At 41.9% G+C, this 23377-nt stretch overlaps 1 protein-coding gene across 6 annotated transcripts in view; it reads left to right on the forward strand.

Moving 5' to 3' along the window:
• Positions 1-23377, forward strand: part of LOC147120218 (E3 ubiquitin-protein ligase HECW2-like) — a 424776-nt gene that overhangs the window by 388933 nt on the left and 12466 nt on the right. For 5 of the 6 annotated variants that reach the window (XM_085985831.1, XM_085985828.1, XM_085985830.1 and 2 more), the window contains 5 exons: positions 10041-10170; positions 13920-14066; positions 14780-14894; positions 14984-15069; positions 15159-15271. In XM_085985831.1, coding sequence (XP_085841957.1) covers positions 10041-10170; positions 13920-14066; positions 14780-14894; positions 14984-15069; positions 15159-15271 — 591 coding nt within the window. Of the gene's footprint in view, positions 1-10040; positions 10171-13919; positions 14067-14779; positions 14895-14983; positions 15070-15158; positions 15272-23377 lie in introns of those variants that run through there. The other variant, XM_085985833.1, reaches the window with a different exon arrangement.

Genomic DNA, 23377 nt, shown 5'->3' on the forward strand with positions numbered 1-23377 from the left:
GCTGCTCCCCCAGCCAAGCCATAGTACAGCTCTGCCATTGGCATCTACCCAACAATGTGGAATAATGTCCATGTAAGTCCCATCCACAAAAAGCAGGATAAAACTAACATTTACTGCCCTATTAGCCTCCTCCTAGTTATCAGCAAAGTGGTGGAAGGAGTCATCAACAGTGCAATCAAGTGACATCTACTCACCAATAACCTGCTCAGTCATGCTCATTGAGTTCAGCTGGAACAAGTCAGCTCTAGATCTCATCAAAGTCTTGATCCAAACATGGATGCTAAACTGAATGCCAAAGGAGAGGTGAGAGTAGCTGCCCTTGACATCAAGGCAGAATGACACCAAGGAGTTCTAGAAAAACTGAAGTCAATGGAGCTCAAAGGGAAACCCTTCCATGGCTGGAATCATACCTGACACAAAGGAAGATGATTGTGATCATCAGAGGCCAGTTATCACAGCCCCAGAACATAACTGCAGGAATTCCTCAGGGAAGCATCCTTGGCCCAAACATTTTCAACTGCATCATTAATGACCTTCCCCGTGTCATAAGGTCAAGAGGGAATGTTCACTGATGTTTACAGTGTTCCTCTCCATTCGCAACGCCAATAATTAAGCAGCCCATGCCAGCATCCTGTAGGACCTGGCTAACATTGCAGGCTTGGGTGACAAGTAGCATTTGCAGCACATAAGGACTGCATAATTACAATCTTCAGCATGAGAAAGCTCAGCCATCTCCTCTTGACCTTCAATGGCATCACTGTCACTGAATTCCCCACCATAAACATCTTGGGGATCACCATTAACCAGAAGCTGAACTTAACCAGCTGTATCAACACCATGGCTATAAGAACAGGTTGGGTACTCTGTGATTAGTGCCTGACCTCTGAAAGCCTATCCACCGTCTACAAGGCTCAAGTCAGGAGCATGATGGAATAGTTACCACTCACCTGGAATGGGTACAGCCATAACAATACTTGAAGATAATAGTTTATTGATCAAGGTCAACTTTGCCTGCAAATGATTCCACCTAAAAGAGCTTTTACATTCATTGAAGCCTTGTTGTTAACAGTGTCCCCATCTATGCAGCACACAAATAACAGGGATAAAAGCAATTGTTGGGTCACTGCTGCTCCAGCATTTGAATGAGATTTCATGACATCAAAACTGGAAAGCAAATAAACAAATACAACTATTTACCAGTGGAGCTGGAAAGCTGAACTGTTGCTCAATGCGTAGTGAAATTATTAAGCTGAATCTCATTCAAGACGTTACATTTTGGGTGACCGATACAGATTGGGTGACCGCTTTGCGGAACACCTCCGTTCAGTCCGTAAGGGTGACCCCGAGCTTCCGGTCGCCTGTCATTTTAATTCACCGCTCCATTCCCACTCGGACCTCACCGTCCTTGGCCTCTTGTATTGTTCCACGGAAGCTCAACGTAAACTCAAGGAACAGCACCTCATCTTCCGATTAGGCAGTCTGCAGCCTTCCGGACTTAATATCGAGTTCAACAATTTCAGATCATAAGCTCGGCCCCCATTTCATTTTCTCTTGTAATTGTTCCACTCCTTTCCCCCCCCCCCTTTCCTTTTGTTTCTCTCTCACACCTGGCAGCTATCTTTTGCCCTGCCAGTACACTTTACACCCAATCCCAGCCTATTACCATCTCGTCTAGCTTCTAATCTCTTTTACTTCTTTTGTTTCTTTTATTCTTTTGTCCGATCGCAGCCCTGCCTCCGATCTAGTTTCTTTTCTTTCCAGTTTTGAAGAAGGGTCCAACCCGAAACGTCAACTCAAATTTCTCTCCACGGATGTTGCCTGACCTGCTGAGTTTTTCCAGCATTTTCTGTTGTTACATTTCTCAATCTGTTTTCTGTTTCCATACTGGGTACTCTGATAGCTGGCAAGAACAACCGCTGTCAAATTATTGATCCACCAGTAACTGAAATTATTCACAGGCAATGTAGCAGATTCTTTTCAGTTACAACTGTACATGGAAAACAATTGACCTTTTCATTGGTTTGGCCTGTTGGTGAGCACAGCTGAGAGACTCACTGAACTGCTAGATCTATGGACCAACCAAAAACAGATTTTTCAGCAAAACATGATAGGTGTGTTCATCAAAAAATCAAATCAAAAGGTCACACTTGATAAATCTATTTGTTAGTGTTTCAGTGCATGAGTGGCTTAACCAAATTGGATTATTATACTTACTGATACTCTGAAAAATAAATCTGTTTCATCAAAGAACAGCAACATAAATCATGTTCATTATAGCTTAATGAGTAAAGACAGCATGTAATTGAACCATAGAAACCAGATGATCCTAGGTTTGATCAAAGCCTGGTAGTAACAGGGATGCTAAAATTAACTTCAGCACCCCTGGGGTAGGGATGGAAAAATCAGCCAGGGTTCTCATTCCTGATTGATATCTAGGAAATCTTGCCACAAAGTGTGAATATGGAATGAGGACAGAATCAAGCTTCAAAGTGATGCGTCCCATGGTGGGTGTCACAAGAAAGGTGACAAGTCCGATTGCGGTAAATGCAGAGGAGTTTCCCTGCTGTGTGCCACAGGGAAAGTCATCGCAAGAATCCTCCTCAATCGTCTTCTCCCAGTGGCCAAAGAGCCCCTCCCAGAGTCGCAATGCGGATTCCGCCCACCAAGGGGCACAATGGACATGATCTTCACCGCACGTCAATTACAAGAGAAATGCAGGGAACAGCACCAACCGCTGTACATGGCCTTCTTTGATCTCACAAAGGCCTTCGACACTGTCAACCGTGAGGGATTATGGAGTGTCCTCAAATTCAGCTGCCCTCAAAAGTTTGTCACCATCCTCTGCCTGCTTCACGACGACATGCAAGCCGTGATCCTGACCAGCGGTTCCACCACAGACCCAATTCATGTAAGAACTGGGGTAAAGCAAGGCTGTGTCATCGCACCAACGCTCTTCTCGATCTTCCTTGCTGCAATGCTCCATCTCACCCTCAGTAAGCTCCCTGCTGGAGTGGAGCTAATTTACAGATCAAACGGGAAACTGTTCAACCTCCGTCGCCTCCAGTCCAGATCCAAGGTCGTCCCATCCTCTGTCGTCGAATTACAGTATGCAGACGACGCTTGCGTCTGCGCTCACTCGGAGGTCGAACTCCAAACCATCGTCAACACCTTCACCGAAGCGTACGAGAGCATGGGCCTTACACTAAACATCCGTAAGACAAAGGTCCTCTACCAACCTGCCCCCGCCACACAGTACTGCCCCCCGATTATCAAAATCCACGACAAGGCCTTGGACAACGTGGACCACTTTCCATACCTTGGGAGCCTACTGTCAACAAGGGCAGACATCGACGACGAGGTCCAACACCGCCTTCAGTGTGCCAGTGCAGCCTTCGGTCGCCTGAGGAAGAGAGTGTTTGAAGAGCAGGACCTCAAACCCGGCACTAAGTTCATGGTCTACAGAGCAGCAGTGATACCCGCCCTGCTGTATGCCTCAGAGACATGGACCATGTATAGCAGGCACCTCAAAGCACTGGAGAGGTACCACCAACGCTGCCTCCGCAAGATCCTGCAAATCCATTGGCAGGATAGGCGCACCAACGTCAGTGTTCTTGCTCAGGCCAACATCCCCAGCATCGAAGCTTTGACCATGCTCGATCAGCTCCGATGGACGGGTCACATTGTCCGCATGCCCGATACGAGACTCCCAAAACAAGCGCTCTACTCGGAGCTACGGCACGGCAAGAGAGCCCCAGGTAGACAGAGGAAACGCTTCAAGGACACCCTCAAAGCCTCCTTGAAAAAGTGTAACATCCCCACCAACACCTGGGAATCCCTGGCCCAAGACCGCACAAAGTGGAGGAGAAGCATCCGGGAAGGTGCCGAACACCTTGAGTCTCTTCGCCGGGAGCAAGCTGAAGCCAAGCGCAGGCAGCGCACGTCAACCCAAGCACCCAACCCACCTGCCCCTTCAACCACCGTCTGCCCCACCTGTGACAGAGACTGTAGGTCCCGCATTGGACTCATCAGTCACCTGAGAACTCAGTTTTAATGTGGAAGCAAGTCATCCTCGGTTCCAAGGGACTGCCTAAGAAGAGAAGGAGGTGGGTGAGTTATCAGGCTGGCACCTCAGGAAGCATAACTCACCATGGTTTCAGGAGAGAGAATGGGTCAAAAAAATTGTGGAGTTTCCCATTCAGCAAAGCCTTGCATTTATTTATAGTTTATTTTTGGATGCACCTTGGAGGGAAGGTAAACCAAAATAGTAATACATTTTTGCTTTATATTTTAGGGCCTGGAGTTTTCTCCATATTTGTGCCCAGATACACTCGTAATCTGGGCGCAAACAAATTACATGGCTTTAAAAAATTGCAGAATTTTGGAAGTAAGTGAGTTGCACACCTAACTACAATACGCCCAAGTCTCCTTGATCTTTTACGCCTGTCCATTAAACCCTTCATCCAAATGAATCTCTGCTCAACTGTCCACACCTCCAACTCTCAAATACGAGTATCCTCCAATTGCACTTGTTCGGCAGTGTCTCAGCATTGCGACCAGATTTTTAGGAAATAAATAATTTTTCTTTTTTTAATTGCAATTTTTTGTGTTTTTTTAAAATTATCCTCACTGAGACCTTTTCTGTATTTTCTGTTTTTTAAATGCATCTTTATGGCATACGTATGTTACATTAAAAAATGAAAAGCTTCTCCGAATGCAGGTTGTTAAGCAGGCTGTGCCTGATGTGCATGAATGATGGTTAAATGAGGTGAAACTTAAATTTTAAGACTCAAAGAAGAAATATACTGGTGTGGTGTGGGTCCTGGGTCCCGATTGTTTACGCTGATTTCTGCCCATTTTAAATTTGGGCTTATTCTATTGAAACTGTTATTTGACATTGGGAAAATGGGCACGACATTGGGCACATTTTTGAGTCTAACGTTAAGGTTGCACCCATAGAGGAAGCGCCATGCTACAATGTTTATTTCAGGAGTTTTCTCTTCTCAATTGGAAGGAGGAACTTATGGTGACAGCATTTGAAAATAATCCAGCAGCCTTTAAGAACATAAGAAATAGAAACATAGAAGATAGGAGCAGGAGTAGGCCATTCGGCCCCTCGAACCTGTTCCGCCATTTAATGAGATCATGGCTGATCATCCAAATTCAGTACCCTGTCCCTGCTTTCTCCCCATATCCCTTGATCCCTTTAGCCTTAAGTTCGTGGCTGATCTTCTCCTTCAATTCCACTTTCCTGCACTATTCCCATATCCCTTGATTCCCTTAGTGTCCAGAAATCTATCGATCGCTGTCTTGAATATACTCAATGACTGAGCCTCCACAGTTCTCTGGGGTAGAGAATTCCAAAAATTCACATCTCTTTGAGTGAAGAAATTTCTCCTCATCTCAGTTCTAAATGCGCGACCTCTTATTCTGAGACTGTGACCCCTAGTTCTAGACTCCCCAGCCAGTGGAAACATCATCCCTGCATCTACCCTGTCAAGCCCCTTAAGAACCTTATGCGTTTCAATGAGATCACCTCTCATTCTTCTAAATTCTTGTGCATATAGGCCTAGTCTACTCAATCTCTCCTCATAGGACAATCCCCCCATCCCAGGAATCAGTCCAGTGAATCTTTGTTGCATTCCCTCGAATGCAAGTATATCCTTCCTTAGGTAAGGAGACCAAAACTGCACACAGTACTCCAGGTGTGGTCTCACCAAGGCCCTATATAATTGCAGTAAGACTTTTTTACTCTTCTCTCCAATCCCTTTGTAATGAAGGCTAACATACCATTTGCTTTCCTAATTGCTTGCTGTACCTGCATGTTAACTTTCAGTGATTCGTGTACAAGGACACCCAGGTCTCTCTGAATACCAATATTTCCCAGTTTCTCACCATTTAAAAAATATTCTGCTTTTCTATTTTTTCTACCAAAGTGGATAACTTCACACTTCTCCACATTATATTTCATCTGCCATGTTCTTGCCCACTCACTTAAGCTGTCTAAGATTGAAAGCCTTAAGATGTACATTAAAGCACCAGGGGGCAAAAATTCATTAGCAACCATTTTGGGCGCTAAATTTAGTCCCCGGTGAAAAATAGCGTCGGCTATCGCTAACTTCAGTTTTAGTGCCCCAAGAGGGAGGTAGAGCGCTAATTCAAGCACTCCACCTCCTTCTTAGAGCGCTAACCCTGAATATCGGGGCAGTGCATTCTGCAGCGCTACACACTAGGCCACATGGCGCTACCGCATGGAAGGGCTCCTCCCATCATTAAAGGGGGGGGCCCAAGCCCACAACTCTGCAGGACCCAACCTGGACCACTGGGGAGCAGGGTGCCGTGCCAGCAGCCCAGCACTCGTGGCCCCCACATTCAAAGACGCAACAGGCTGCGACAAGTAAGTTGGACGATTTTTTAGCCCCCCGCCCACCACCTCCCCTTTGCTTAGCACCCCGCAAGTTTCCTACCGCTCCATTCCCGATCCCTGAATCGGTCGCTGTCATCGCCTGGTGCAGATTCAGGGGGCGCGAGCCAATTTTGTAGGCGGGGCGAAAACGGGGCACTATGCATGGTGATGACGACGTCATTGCCTGCGCAGCGGGGCCGGGCGCTACCGGTTACCGCCGCCACTAAACTCCCGCTGAATTTAGCAGGAGTCGTTAGCGGCGCCGCACCCAGGCAAAAAGTCATTTGTGCCATGTTAGCGCCCCCCCGGAGGCTCTAATGGGAGGTGCAAATGCATCGAATTTCTAGCCCTCTGTCAGCTCAGCTAATTTTTAAAGAGATATTCCAGAAATATGAAAATCTAGTATGACTGGCATTTGATCAAGTTTAACTGGTGAGATATATGGAGAAATTAATGGGATGTATGAGTTACTTCCTTCAGGAAAATAAGGATAGTTTTGGTCAACTGTACTACTTTTGGAGTGACTACTGAGATAAGAAAAATAATCAGTGAAATGTTTAAAATAGCTCAACAATGGGGAATACTCAGTTCTGTCAGTGACACAGACTTGGTAATGTTTTCACAGAATCACAGAATCTACAGTGCAGATAGAGGCCATTTCGGCCCATCGAGCCTGCACCGACACATATCCCACCCTATCCCCGTAACCCCACGTATTTAATCCCCTAACACTAAGGGTCAATTTATCATAGCCAAATCAACTATATGCTGTTATCCGATTTAAGATTGTGATGCTTAGAATTTGTTTTTGAACAAAACAAATACATGGCAGAAAATGCACTGAGAGAAACGTAAGAAAGAACTGACACAAAACACAGGGAGGAATATTGAACAAAACATAGAACACTTTGTAAGGAATTAGACCTGGCAGTGTGAAAGTGAGTTGCCTGGAGGTTTCCTGTATGGCCCAAACTTATTGTCATTCCTTGGTCTTCAAAATCATAGCTTTAATTTAAAAGTGACCATGAAGATCTGCCAATGCTACTTGTCCACCTCACAACTTGCTTTGAATGTTTTGCCTACTCCTGCCTTTTACTAATTATACTTTTTCATATGCACAAACTTCAATTACCATAACTCCTTATACCTTCACACAGCAGATGGTGGAAAACAGATCAGGTACACCCATTTGCAAGTTCCCAAATAAGGAAATGTGGCAATGAAAGTTATTTTACTGAGGTGCATGACACAGCAGAAAAAAATATGGTTATTCCTTTCCATCATATATTTAGTCAGTCCATTCAGAATAACCAATTAACTTGTAGGAAAGCCTAAAATTTACTTACAAGCATAATTCATCTTTTTATCATCACGTTAAACATTTTGTTTTGTTAGAAAATTGAAAAATAGATTTTATGAGGAGAGTAATATGAAAAAGTATTGGTGATGTGAGAGGAAGTGAAATACAATGACATTTTAATTAAAAAAGGGATGTTGTACTGAGAATTGCGTTGCCCTTATCTGACAGTGGTAAAAATGGTCATCTTTGTCAGTTATATACAATAAGGTTATTTTGTTTAGAAATAATGGGTAAGTTAAAAGAAAGCAATCCAATTGCGTGCCAGCAAATGCTGTTTCTTGATGGACGCCATGTTGTTAGAGGCTAGCGTAAATATTGTGCATTCTTCCAAAGAATGTGTGCTGTGGGATTCTGAAGTAACTGGTAACAGCTATAGTGAGAAGCATTCATGTTCCACATCAATCATTTTTGGGTACCAATGATATTATGGCAACAGCATGAAATGATAGCTTTTTTTCAGCACAAAATATTTAGGATTATGTTTTAATCAGGTCTCAGTCTCCAATTCTAAGATAAACCGACACTGTAGCCATAATAATTTGAAGGATACAATTTAGCCAAAGTGACCCCCCCCAACCTCGAATAGAGCACTGGATTCTGAATTAAAACAACTAAATTCAAATCTCTGTTTCAATTAATATTCCCATGGATTTCCTTTAGGAATAAAATATGCTTTTTCTCCAATGGTTTTTATGGAGGGAAGAGTGAAAACCTTTCAATCGCTCTTTTTGCTGGTTTAACAAAAGAACTATATTGACATCTATGAAAAGTCCAAAGGCTGAACAGCCTTGTCTTTTAAACCAGAAGGCTAGAGTGCATGTAAGGAGCTAACTGCAAAGGGAAAATTCACAAAAATAAATGTTCTGCTTAAGTTATTGGAAAAAAATGTAACCTACATGTTCGCATCTGCATGATGATCACCATTTTGCTTTTGAAGTCCATGGCAGCATTGTGGTCCAACACTAATGAGAGTTTAAGGCACAGCTTTGTTCCATTATATTCACATGATTGAGATCTCAAAGTTCTGATGCATTTTGACAGAGTCCTTGACCTTTTGGATTATTTTGCCTTGGAAAAGTTGTCTTCCTAGTGATTGTGGAAGCTTTTGGGTTTTAATAACTTTCCTCGGTTTTGCATAAAAGTTGAAAGGTTTCTGATTTTTAAAAGTTGCCTGAGGAGCCTGATTGAGATGGGAATCTTTGCCTTTTCACTGATGTGAGAAGTTTATGTGAATCCCATTGTATGGCAAGAACGGTGAGATGTTCTAGAAATTCAAACCTAAACATAGGTTAGTTTTTAAGTTTGAATTTCCTGCTGTAAAACACTCTGATATGTTCTTCTATGTGAGAGATGCAATAAAAATGGAAGTAGTTGTAGCTGTTGTTTCACTTTGTAATGGATGCCCTGGAAAGGTTCAGTCAGGAATAATTCCCTTACGATCGGGTGATTCCTCTTTCTTAATATTGACTGTGAGTGAAATGAGACCACGTCTCCTCACTGGTGTCCACTCCTGTCACCTGATCCTCCACCTCTCCTCTATTTGGAGGGTACTTGTTCAAATCTATACAGTTATGCCACATTATTACAAGATCTTGGAGAACAGAAAAATTGTCCTTGTATTTTTCAGGTTTGTAATACAGTAATTTGTACTGTTTCTGCTGAGACTAGGGTCATAGCTTTATGTTTTGGTTGGTTAGTGTATATGGGTTTATTTTAGTGAAAGTAGTTTTATCATAAGATTGATTGACGGGCAGAAATTTGCTTTAGCTTAGGAGAGACAGTTTGTCCTTGCAAATACCATTTGAAACACTTTGAAAGTTAACACTTGAATTGATCAAAATATTCTCAACAATAGCAGTAAGTCTAGAGGATAGTTATAACGAACAAAACATTTTCCAAATATTTAAAAGAGCCACAGGTTTTTAAAGAAATCATAACATGACAATTCCATGTAGAAGCTTTCAATGTTCAGAAGGTTATATCTGCATGAAAGGTATTCATATATTTACAATTCTACTTAATCATATAATTTTGTTTTTTTAAACATTCTTGAAATGAAAAATCCTTTAGAATCCCCAGTACACATTTGGGAAAATATTAGTGTGTTAGTATTTGGATGCTTTAGGATATTATAACATTTTTGCTTGAATAATTCCTCAGCATATGCATAAATGTGACTGAGCTAATTAATAGATTGTTAATATTATGGTGATACTGTTTGTAATTAACCTATTGAGTACATTGGACATTCCCTACATGTTTGCCTGTTCTTGCCAGATCCTGTGATCTGAGTGACCTGGAATATTTGGATGAGGAATTTCACCAGAGTCTGCAGTGGATGAAAGACAATGACATCAGTGATATTTTAGACCTAACATTTACTGTGAATGAAGAGGTCTTTGGTCAGGTGGGCTAACTGGGTGAAGCTTCTAAATGATCAATCATTTTTGGGTATCAATTATATTGAAATGTGTATTATGCCTTCTTTGCTATGTAGGTAAAATTAATATCTCATTAAGAGAAAGAAGAAAGTGTTACTGTATGAGCCATACGTAAGGTGAACTCAGTGGTGGATCACTGATTTTTCAAATTTTTTTTTGCACACCTGATTTATTTTCTTCTTTTATAGCAGCAGTTTCTTGTATAATTCTATAATGAGAATCCTATCACAGCCAACCCCTCCACTGGCCTTTCCTGGCAACCTATTCTACAACGCTATTAACCTTCTTATCCCTAACTTTCTAATATTAACATATATCCTCTGATACTTAAACCCTTCACCACATAGTGAATACTTAGCCTGGAACAATTTTGCCAATTTCTTCATAATTTTGATAATTTCAATTAGATCATGATGCAACAAATCCAACTTCTTTAGCCTTTTCTTAAAAATTAGATCCTTCACACTCAGAATCATCTTTGTCATTCCTTTTTGTATCCTCTTTAGGGCAATAACCAGGTGACTGGAGATCCAGAGTCGATATGAACAATATCTTACCCAGCAACAATACAAGCTCTTTAGAGTTGTATTGTGCTAATGCAACCCAGTACCACTTATACAAGAAATAGTATACCTACGTTGGACCTGTATATGTAAATAAACATGTTCAGTGTTTAATATCTATACTTAAAAATGAAGCACCCAGAACAACTATTAAAACTGGGTTTGACAGATGGAAAGAATGCTAACTCAATTAAACCAATTTCACATCACTTATGCTTATAAAATTAAATTAGGAAAACATGTCAGTATTAAATTTAAGCAAAACTATTCTGCCAATGTTTTCCAATAACAAATCCGTGCAATTCTTACTTCTACCTAGTCAGCTTTGAGATTGAACATTCTGTGTGGACTACTACACATTTTTGTGGACAACCAAATCTGATGGGCTGGTTGCTGGTGTGAAAATGAAAAAAAATAATTCTGCCTCTATTTGAAGCAAACTGAGCTGCTCTGCCCCAGTTTCACATGTTTCAGAAATGCCAGCACAGGTTTCTTTCTTGCAAATTTAGCTAGGATGGAATAACACCCTATTATAGCTTATTATACCCAGTCCAGATACAGTACTCGGCTTGTCAGTGACTCCGGAGGAACAGAGTCCGCCAGTTACACATGAACCATCTCTAGCTTGATTCCTAACCAGAACAGGTCTTGAAGGTATTATCACTAAAGCATTAGGTAGTTTTGGTTAATAGATGAAACATTTATTTAGGAAAGGTGTGATAATATACAAATTATAGGGGTGATTCCACCATCCTGTACTCCCAGCAGGGAAGAGGCAGTTTCAGGGATAATGGTTCAGAGACAGGGCAACAACAATTTAGCCCCAATTCTTTGACCCGCAATCCTAGTGATCCCTGCTGGAACCATAGGATCATGGACTCACCCCTTTTATTTCTTTGGTGCAAATCACAGCAGGAATGTATGTTTATTTTTTCTTTGATTAAACTACAAATTTTGCAAATCATAGGAGAGATGTAGAAAATAAAAATCATATCTTTTTCAATCTATTGAGTAATTGCTCAGTTTCATTTCTTCTCCCTCCATTTTTAATTTAGCTGTTTTGTCTATTTTGCCCTCCCCTTATGGAATGTCATATTCATGAGGCAAATACTTTTGAAACATTAACCACCTTAGTGTAGGTGTGGGAATCTTGTAGACAATATATGAAAAGTGTGAGAATATATGAGAAGGTGTGACAAATGTTATAATTTAATTTACACTGGGAATTGAGATGATTTTTGTCGAATAAATGATGTATCAATTTAAAACTGGGTCACTACTGCCAGTGGTTACCAGGTTTCCACCGCCCCTCCGCACCACCCTCCACTCCTAAAACCTGGCCCACATTTTAAAAATGGCTCAATTGAATACAAAGTAGTACAAAATATTAGTGTAATATAAGGCACCAGTAAAACTAAAATTCAATCAATCACATGCATTATAAATATAATTACTCTAACTCAATTATGGAAAGAGTGGTTGTATTAAATCTTTTCAGATGTTAAAATTCACAGAATCACAGAATCCACAGTGCAGATAGAGGCCATTTCGGCCCATCGAGCCTGCACCGACACATATCCCACCCTATCCCCGTAACCCCACGTATTTAATCTCCTAACACTAAGGGTCAATTTATCATAGCCAAATCAACCTAACCCGCACTTGAACCCGGGTCCCTGGCGCTGTGAGGCAACAGTGCTAACCACTATGCCACCGTGCCTTTCACCTCCAAATTAAAGTGAAGTTGCTTGCTCATGTCAGTTTTCTTTTTGTTACATATATACAAAATGGCTTACTGTATGTAGCAATTATATATCAGCATAAGAATTCTTGGTGAAATGATTTTAAATTTGGTGTTGCCCTTTATGGAAAATTTTGGGGTGCACTACAGTAGTTTGACTGTATTTGGAAATAAATGGTTTCATCTTTTAAAAAAAAAAAAAAAAATCCCTGATGTATGTTTGTTATAAATAAGTCAACTTAATAATTGATCTATTTTGGCAGTAAGATGATTCTTTAATTTTATAGTGAACCAAAGGAGCATCTGTACAATTATGCAAACAGCTTGGTAGTTTCCAAAGGGGGTGGTAGTAATCTGACTCATTTATACCAATTTCATTTCTTCTGTCAAACATTCTAACCAATATATAATGTCCACTTAATGGCTCCACGTCTGTAGTATTTGTTTATTCCAGTGAGGATTTTTTTTAACTAGTAGCAGAGATTTAGGGAATTTTATGAGACTGGACGATGCACAATTCACAATCCCCATTGACACAGGAGTGAGAAAATGCATGAACTGGTTGCTGGTTATGAGAGCCTTGATTTATTCAATTAGTGTGTAGCCACTGCCAAAAATTAAGATAAATCTTTAAATGCAATCTGACTGCTAACTGTTTTGAACATTCGCACTTGTGAATAATTTTTGATTCAATATACCACTCCAGTGCCCAGAGAATATAAATACAGTACACATTGTTATGCTAAACTGCAGAGTTCACTATCTAACCCACTCATAGGCTAGGTCATCCTTGCTGTCAGAATAAATTATATCCCCGGTACCTCACCTTCAGTTTCTACTTGCTTCTTCATGTAATTAACATACTCGGTTCTGTAATATTTTAAAATAAAATTTGTAGCCTGCAAAATGCCTCTTTACTTACCATTGTGGTGCAGTTTGTACTCTTATTTAAAAATTATTACAAACTTTTAAGCTTAACATTTGTTGTTTGCTATGTCAAAAAAACAATATACCCACAATCACAGGCAATAACTCAACCTCACTAGTTGAAACATAAAAAAACGAATTAGCCAAACTCAGTCTTCTTGACCAAGTGTGAACAACGTCACCTAGATTGTTTTTTGGGGTATCACTAAACAAATGACAATACCTTAACCCTTGATAATTATTTACTTGCAACATATTTACTGGGGAATGCCCATAATTCCAGGCAATAGAAATTTGTATAATATTTAGTTGTTATACTTTATTGGTCAGATTATCATTCAGTGGACACAACTTCACAATTGTTATATCACAATCGAGTGTGATATTGAGTATACCTATTTTTACAGTGTTCTAGGTTTACAGTGAATTGAAATTCAATTGCTTCAAGGGTAGAAATGATTGCTCGATTTTTGTTTTGGAATAGATTACAGAGAGAGAGCTAAAGCCAGGTGGAGCAAACATCCCTGTTGCAGAAAAAAACAAGAAAGAATACATTGAAAAGATGGTAAAATGGCGCATTGAGAGGGGTGTTGTGCAACAAACGGAAAGCTTAGTACGAGGCTTCTATGAGGTAAGGATAGCAGATGCACAATACATACAATCTAAAGGGAACTGTTGCTAATTTGACAATTCTTTGTAGGTCCTGGTACAGCATGTGTTTGCGAAATCAGACCACGTCGCCCCACCAAGATATTTCATTTTATACAAGTAATTGTTGGGATAGATCCAAATTTCACTATAGCTTTTTAAAATGATTGTTTATTGTCACGGGGGGACACCTCGCCTAAAATTTGCCAGTGTCCTTTTTTTCTACAAAAGAGCAAATAAATCTGTACATCCCTAAATATGAGAGGAACAGGGAAAGTGCAGGAAGCAGGGCTGCAAAGAAAGCTAGGATTGCTGTCTCTCTTCTATTTGAGGATTTGATCAGATGAAGGACACATACCTCTTGCAAACCAAAATCATCTTTGATATGAAATCTAAAGAGTAATATGTTAGGGGATCAGGTGATAGATATCATCACTAATCAAAATATGCTGAATGGAGACAATGAAGGTATCCTAAATATCCTGTTTTATATTCACTCTATCTGTAGTCAAATTGAACTAATTGACTCCAAGTATATAAAAGTAAGTTCTAACTAAATCCGAGGTATTTTTCAGATGTTATTTAAATTGGTGTTACTCAATTCAATTTCATTTTCAATTTTATTTGCCATATGTAACTAGTACAATGGAATGCTTACTCCCCGATCTGTTATTTAATGGCAATTACTTGTTCTAGGTGGTGGATGCTCGGCTTGTATCTGTGTTTGATGCACGAGAATTAGAATTAGTGATTGCTGGCACAGCAGAGATTGATTTAAGTGATTGGAGAAACAACACAGAGTACAGAGGAGGTGAGATAATCTGATTTATTTTAATCACAATATTAGCTTAATGCTTGGGATCCGCAGCATCTTATAAATCTTCATTTATTTTTCCAAAGGGTACCATGATAACCACATAGTGATCAGGTGGTTTTGGGCTGCAGTGGAAAGGTTTAACAATGAGCAGAGACTAAGATTGTTACAGGTACAGTAAAACCAATTACCTTAGTGAGATGCTGTACTAAGCATCTGTGTTACCCACTAATGTTACCTAATACTGTGTTTCTTTGTTAGTTTGTCACGGGTACGTCAAGTATACCCTATGAAGGTTTTGCATCACTACGTGGCAGCAATGGACCCCGAAGATTTTGTATTGAGAAATGGGGCAAAATCACCTCACTTCCAAGGTATGGGCAACATAATGTAATAAACATTTCCTATTTCATTACAGTGTTGGCATTCACAGCCATATAGTGCCAGTTATATGAATTAGTTTGTTTTTGCTGTAATGTTTTACCTGTTTCTTAGTCCTATAATTGTACTACAGAATTTATTTAGACTCTCTGGACTGCAGTGGTTGTTTACATATTAAGAGCGCTCTAATATAATTAAGGATTACCTCTTATGGTAAATTCAGTGCTCCTGTATTCCCAGTGTTGAGCTGCACTTGAAGGGAGGACAGATCAGAGAATTATATAGCAGTTAAATTAGGGCCACAGTGTTGTAGGTTCCTTTGGGCACAGCTCAGTATTGGGGGAAAAAAAGGATTGCTGAATGTATCTACTTATGCAAAGCTTCTTTGCTATGATTTAATTTCCATTGAGACATCAAAAATGATTACCTTATGATGAAAAATGACGTGTAGTGTTGTAGACCGAATCCTATAAAAATAGTTTTATTATTTGAAAAATGTACACAAATGCTCAGAGTTTTCCACCTTATACTGGTGTGCAAAGTTGAAATTGCTCATCCTTCTTATTCATTTAATGTTTAATTTATGGTATCTATTTATAACAAAGCCTTTCTATAGTATGTGTATCATGTACTTGTAGGAATAACACTTAATTACTTCCTCCTGTTCGGTTATTTATGTCGCACCTAGCTATCTATACTTTGTATGTAAATTTACCTTTGATTGAATCTTCCAGCCCCCATCTCCGGTTCAGTGGTGCTGTGCTCACAGCGCCACCCAACTGAGGTCCATTCAACTGCGGCCTCTTGGCTGTTTTGGTCCTGGTGCTGGATTCCCACTGTGAGTCGCAACCAGCTTTAAGTTTCTTAAGCATTGTTTAAATGTTATTAATATTTTTACAGCACTTAAGAAAGTTCCAGCTGCTTCCTATTCACTGCAGGAATCCACTCTTTTGGAATTGTGGGGACAGGACTCCCTGTAGGGTTTTCCCGCACTTTTACGGAAACCCTGCTACAGCTGCCCTCAACCCCACCAGGAACCCAGAGCACTCCAGCCATTTTTCTGCTGTGACCCGAGCCCCTATCCCAGTGCTACCAAAAGTCAGGTTCCCGCTGTGAGAAGGAACTGGGTTTGTTTTTAAAAACATGGTAGTATAAACTTAAAGCGATGCCTGCTCACACTGGATTCTTCTGTTAGTGTGGTAACAGGATTCTGTACAAGGATTTCCTACACTGTGAGAAAGTCCTGCATTACTTAAACAGCAGTGTTTGCCATTCAAATAAAATGGAGTTTTCCAGTATAGCGTGGGAACGCCTGTAGATTTTAAATCTTCTGGAAGAGGGAAGGGAAGTGTTCTTCTTTACTTTCCTCCTTTTCTCTCACCATTCTCTCCTTGTTCACCACCCTAACTCTCCTTTCAGCCCACACCTCATCCTGCCAATCTATTTTGTGCTCATCACCAAACTCTGCAACCATTAACCTTCCTCTTTCATACCTTAACCTTTCACTGTCTCTCTCACTAAAACCAAACTCCCACTTGCTAATACCTACACCTGTTTTGCACCACCAACTTCTCTGCAGCCTCATTTTCTTTCCCTGCTGCTTCCTCCCCATATGTTTTACATCCCTCCACCCCTCCTACTACCAATGCCTCATAACAAACTCCAAAATGGCCCCACTTAAACACTATCCCTTCAAATTCCTGCCTCCTGACACATCTGTCAGCTAATTATCAATTTAAAAAACTTTCAGCAGCACAAAAACTGGCATTCACAGGAATATAAAATTCTGTAACTCTTTATTATATTCATCTTCTTAGGCAGTCCCTCAGAACCAAGGATGACTTGCTTCCACATTAAAAATGAGTTCTCAGGTGACTGATGAGTCCAATGCGAGACCTACAGTCTCTGTCACAGGGGGGGCAGATGGTGGTTGAAGGGGCGGGTGGGTGGGGTGCTTGGGTTGACGTGTGTTCCTTGCGCTTGGCTTCTGCTTGCTCCTGCGAAGAGACTCGAGGTGTTTGGCGTCTCTAGTCTCTTCGCCGGATTATATTCATATACAAAGTATTACTCCATACAAATTGTATTGAATACATATAATAAAAAATAATTCCACACACATACACTGTATCAACATTGCAATATATAAAAATGCATTTTGTATCTTGTATATTTTACATTTATTTTAATGCCCTTTCCCATTACTTATAAACCTTTACAATTATATCAAAAACTTCCAATAGACAATTTCATTTTTTTATTAAATTAGTTTAATTTTAATTTCTATCTTTCACTTGCTCTATTTTACAGAAATTTCTTTATTTTGGTCAACATTCCTTTTATTCCCAACACTTAACAATCCAGCACAATAGTTCATTTTCCATTTCTGCATTACACGATCTAATTCTCCTCTATGGCCTAAAAATTCGGTTGCTTTGCGCCTCCCGTTAGCGCCAAGCAACTAGCGTCTGGGCGTGGCACCGCCAACGCCACCCACGAAATTCAGCAGGAGGTTAGCGGCGGCGGTAACCGTAGCGCCACCGGTGATGACGTCATTGTCTTGTGCAGCGCCCCAGCCACGATCTTCCATAGCGCCCTCTGACTTACCGTCGGACGCTATGTCCGACGGAGTCAGGGGATGCCTACCTGTGGCCGGGGCGGTGCAAATTAAAGGGGAGGTGCCAGGCGGCCATTTTTGTTGCTGGCCACCTGCCAGCACCTGCCCCCTCTGCCGTACCCAGCCTCCTGTGAAGCCCCCCCCTCCTCTTGAGTGCCGGGCTCTTTTGCCCCAGCTGGGCCCCGGGTCGCGCTGCACGAGGCCCCTCCCCTTTAATATGGGGTGGGGATGAAGGCCTGCAGTACTGCGGCGTGACATGCCGCAGAGCATGGTGCTGCGGCACATAGCGCCGCAATATTCACTCGCAGCGCTCCAAGAGGAAGGTGGGGCGCTTCCAGTAGCGCCCCGCCACCCTCTTGGGGTGCTACCAGTGAATTTCGGCCGCGGGGGTGCTAATTTTTCAGGGCGCTAAAAGTAGCGCCCCGGCTAAGTTAGCGCCCCAAAGGGGGCGTGACCCAATTTTTCCCTCATAGAATAGTACAGCACAGAAAGAGGCTATTCGGCCCATCGAGTCTGTGCCGGCTCTTTCAAAGAGCAATCCAGTTAGTCCCACTCCCTCACTCTTTCCCCATATCCCTGCAATTTTTTCTCCTTCTAGTATTTATCCAATTCTCTTTTGAAGGCTACTATTGAATCTGTATCCACCACCCTATCAGGCAGTGCATTCCAAATCCTGACCACTTGTTGCATAAAAAAGTTTTTCCTCATGTCACCTCTGGTTCTTTTGCCAATCACCGTGAACCTGTGCCCTCTGGTTCTCGACCCTTCAGCCATTGGAAACAGTTTCTCTTTATTTACTCTATCTAAACCCTTCATGATTTATCAAACACATGATGTGTAAATATGCACACAATCAATACAAGCCTGAAAATACCACCAGCACTCCCACGCTACTCAGTAATAAGAACACAATTTGCCATTCAGTCACCATAAATCAGTGAATCTAATGGGCTGGATTTTATCAATGGAGACATGCTGGAGGCGGGACTTCTGGTTTCTGGGTTTCAGTCCCGCCCCCAGCGACGTATGACCAACCTACGCTATTTTTTCCTTTATTAGCATTGTTAAGCCCGTCCTGCCGGCCAATTAAGGGAAAGCCGGTGACAGATGATGTCTGTCAAAAATTTTTGACAGATGAATTGTCAGCGTTTGACAGCTTTGAGAAGTAGAAAGCAGATGGCTGCTGTATCTGAGAATGCAGCAGCCATTCTGTCATCTCTGCCGTTGAGATGAGGCACCTCCAGATCCTCAAAGGTTGAAGCCTGCAGAAAGAAGCAAAGGTAAGGAAACTTTTTCCAACACTTTACACTTACCTCTCATACTTACCTGTCCACACTTGCACCCGTCACTCACCTCTACAGCTGACATTTTGACCCCTCTCACCCCGCAGACCCACTGCTCACCTCGCTGACCCTGGCGAGGCTCGCAGCCGTCGGGAAGCCCACAAGTGCAAGCGTAAAATGGGGAAAAGCTTCAAAACTGCCTGTTAACAGGCAGTTAATTGGCTCTAATCCCCTTCCCGCCTCGAGGAGACGGGTCCCTGTGCGACTCGGGGACCCGCCTCCGGGAAGATGGCATGGAGGCGGGTTGGGAGCGGGGTCGGTACCCACTTCCAGTTTCTGCCATTTTCCCAGCAGTCCCGCCTCCCCAGGGCTGGGAAAATTCCCCCCAATGATATTGTGTATTACATGTGATAAAATAATGTATCCTCTGAGTCACTGTGAGCAACACCACTGGAGATCAGCTTGTATTTTTAAAGACTGTTTAGTTCTTTGTTGATTGTTATAAAAAGTCTGTGATTGAAGGGAAAACTTGGGTAAGAAAATGTTTCTTATTTAAAGTATGGTTTAAACATGTTTTAAAAAGCAGAACCCCATACAAAACAGTTGTCCTTTTAGACCAATATTGAAGTTTTTCATAAGGTTGTAAGAATTATCCTAGTTTGTAACCATTTCCATAAAAGCTAGTTATCCTTTCACTGAAAGGTGAACCTGCAGTTATTGAGATTCTATTTGTGTGAAAAGTGACAAATAATAAGGGGGTTCAAATCCGGCCTCGGGCGACTGTCTGTGTGGAGTTTGCACATTCTCCCCGTGTTTGCGTGGGTTTTCTCCGGGTGCTCCGGTTTCCTCCCACAGTCCAAAGATGTGCGGGTTAGGTTGATTGGCTATGATAAATTGACCCTTAGTGTTAGGGGATTAAATACGTGGGGTTACAGGGATAGGGTGGGATATGTGTTGGTGTAGGGGTTACGGGGATCAGGTGGGATATGTGTCGGTGCAGGCTCGATGGGCCGAAATGGCCTCTATCTGCACTGTGGGGTTTCTGTGATTCTGTGATACTAGGACTTTTTCTGCTGGAGTTAATAGAAAAAACTATTTCCTCAGGTTGAGCAAGTCAATGATAAGGGTTCAGAAATTTATAATTGTCACTAAGAGTGTGAAGAGAGAGGTCAAGAGATTGTTTTTCCCACAGTGGAGCAGAGACTGCTTTGCCACAGGGAGTAGCTGAGACAGAGACCATTGCATCTTTTAAGGGGAAAAAAATGGAATCAATATTTGAAGCAGCGAACGATACAGGGATAGTATGGGGCAGGTGGATTTCTTTTGGATTGCTCTACCAAAGAGCTGGCAGAGACTTAATGGGTTGAATGGCCGTCTTCTTTGCTGTGAACTTCTATGTTTCTAAAAGCGCACTGGTTGTGTGTAGTGTTTGAAATCATACCTGCTCCTCCCCTGATAGACAGGTGTAAGAGTTAACAAATTGGGTTTGTATAACATTTAACGGACCCCACAAGAAATGTGTGCAAAAATGAGGCACTTTGCACCTGTAACAAGCGCATTTCTTCCTTAGTGGCACTATGCAGAAGTTGGGTGACTACTGTTAGATCCATGGTTCAGTGGATAAATAATTACACGGATGCTGTACATAAACAAATAACAGGTCTTTACTGGAGGAGGGTAATCTCTAGACTGGGGTACAGAGGCATGCGCACAGCTTATATACCGGTGTGGTCACTGCCGGTACTACAGTATACAGGAGCTGTAAAAAGTAGTTCTGACTTAAAGCACATACACTACAATTACATTCACTGACTTGGTTAGCAACCTTCCTTCATGCAGTTGGCACCTTTTCTTTCACTGGAGGGTGGCCTTCCGTCCCATAGAGCCACCACCAGCAGCAGGAACTCCAACTCTTCAGCATTAAGAAGAGCAACGTTGCTCACGTCTCCTTTGTTCCACAGTGAACAATTAGTCCCACTATTTTTCTCACCTTCACAAATTCCCCTTTTATGGTGAACTGCAGCCCTTTAAGAGACAGATCTTGTGTTCTCCACCTATGTGTGCTACAGGCCAAGCTCTCTGGGGATGCTTTGTTTGTGTCTGTATCCTAGCCAAATTAAGGGGTGTACTTTGAATTTAAAAATTGAGCGCACCTACCCGCTGTGCTCTGGTGCAGTATTGCCTCTCTCATAATTGGGGCTTAAATCTTGGTATTTTTAACCAAGCTTTTATCTACCAATCCACAATTATTAGGTGACATTTTTTTCTCTGGCTAAATGTAAACACTTATGAGGAATGTCTGGTAAAATAAACTGATGTATTTACGCCAGACTGTGCTACAATCAGAGAGCTTAAAGTGAGGCTATTTTTATTTTTGTTTTCACACATTCTCCCCTCTTTAGGTCCCCACTTATGCCCCCAGCTGCTGCACACATTTCTCTGGCCAGCAAAAGATCTGCTGATGCCATTCTTTTGTGACTCCTTGGAAACACGCAGGACTTACCTGGCGACTTTCCCCTCCAAGTCTGACTGAGAGACCATGTGGGACGCTGTTCCCCAGCAGCTCAGTAGCTCAACGCACCATATGGTGTGGTACTGACTACTGAGCTACATATATTAGATGTCTGTGATGAATCAGCTGGTCTCGGGCAGATAGCAGTAGGGCACTACACTTGGCCTGAATAACCTTAGTTATTTTGCAGGTTCAATATTCTTGATACTTTTTAATTTAATTGCGTGAAAATAATTAAATTTAAATTTAACCTGTAATTTGACTTTTTCTCATTTGTTTAAATGGAATGAATATGCTAATGATTGTATCTTTTTCTGCACTGCTCCTGCCAATTTCTCCATTGGAGAATGAGTGCTGTCAACATTGTTGAATGAGTTTACTGGCTTTTCTGGATAGAAAGATTTTATGGCTCATCTGGTTAGGAAGATTTCTAAAGCGCATTTGGCTATGTTTGGTTGCAGATTGATTTGATCAGGGATGAGATTCTTTTGTTATTTTTGAAATCAATTTTAAAATCATAATGTGTTGACATCATGCAGTGACAATAGCACTAAACACATGGGGGGGGCGATTCAGTAGGTTAGCACCTCCCGTTAGCACCTGCAGAGGGCGGCAAATCCAGTCCCTCCCCCCCTCGTTGCGCTGCCGGTACGAGGTAGCCAGGCAGATCGTGACGCCGGCCGCCTGATCTGCAAAATTCATTGTTGGCACTTGCCTTTGCACCTCGACCAGACAGCGACAGGGAGAGCAGGCACACAGCTCACGGAAGCTGGCTCCAGCGATATTATTTAAAGGCATCAGCATTAATCACTCGCAGCTGTCAGGATAGGTTAGTCTCAGTAGCTTCTTGTCAGTTTCAGCCAGTGGAGCAGTGAGTAATTTCACGCTTTTTTATCAGCAGTCTTCTGGCAAGTGCAAAGTGGCTACATTTATTGTTCAAAGATTCAAACTGCTACACTTGGTAACATTAATGGGGGCTGTACTGACATGCCACCTCGCCCTCTAGGATCCATGACAATGATGAGCTGAGATTAGACTGCACCAGATATTGGTCCACCCTTCGAGTGTAACGCCACTGAGCTAGGCCTTTAAGACTTGATTTAGTGTCCCAATCATTTCTTTGCCAAGTGAGAATGAATTTTGCGTGCAGTCTAAAGCATTAGTGCCTGGTGCTAATTCTCAAACTTTTCTAAAGATACCACCCATTCCTGGGCTATAATGAATTTCTAGCCCCTGATGCCTAAAGTGCATCTGGAAAAAGTAGGTTGGGTGAGGGTGCGGGGGGAGGGGGAGGAATTAAATCTGAAACACAAATGTATCTATAAAGTCCAACCATCTTCAGCTGCTTCGTCAATGACCTTCCCTTCAACATAAGGTCCGAAATGGGGATGTTCGTTGATGACTGCACAGTGTTCAGTGCCATTCACAACTCCTCAGATAATGAAGCAGTCCATGCAACAAGACCTGGACGACGTTCAGGCTTGGGCTGATAAGTGGCAGGTAACATTCGCGCCACACAAGTGCCAGGCAATGACTATCTCCAACAAGCGAGAGTCTAACCACCGGCCTTTGACATTCAATGGCATTACCATTGCCAAATCCCCCACCATCAACATCCTGAGGGTCACCATTAGCGAGAAACTTAACTGGACCAGCCACATATATACTGTGGTAACAAGAGCAGGTCAGA

The sequence above is a fragment of the Somniosus microcephalus genome, chromosome 4 (genome assembly GCF_052327205.1).
Source record: "Somniosus microcephalus isolate GS21.2 chromosome 4, FLI_Smic_1.0, whole genome shotgun sequence".
Lineage (NCBI taxonomy): Eukaryota > Metazoa > Chordata > Chondrichthyes > Squaliformes > Somniosidae > Somniosus > Somniosus microcephalus.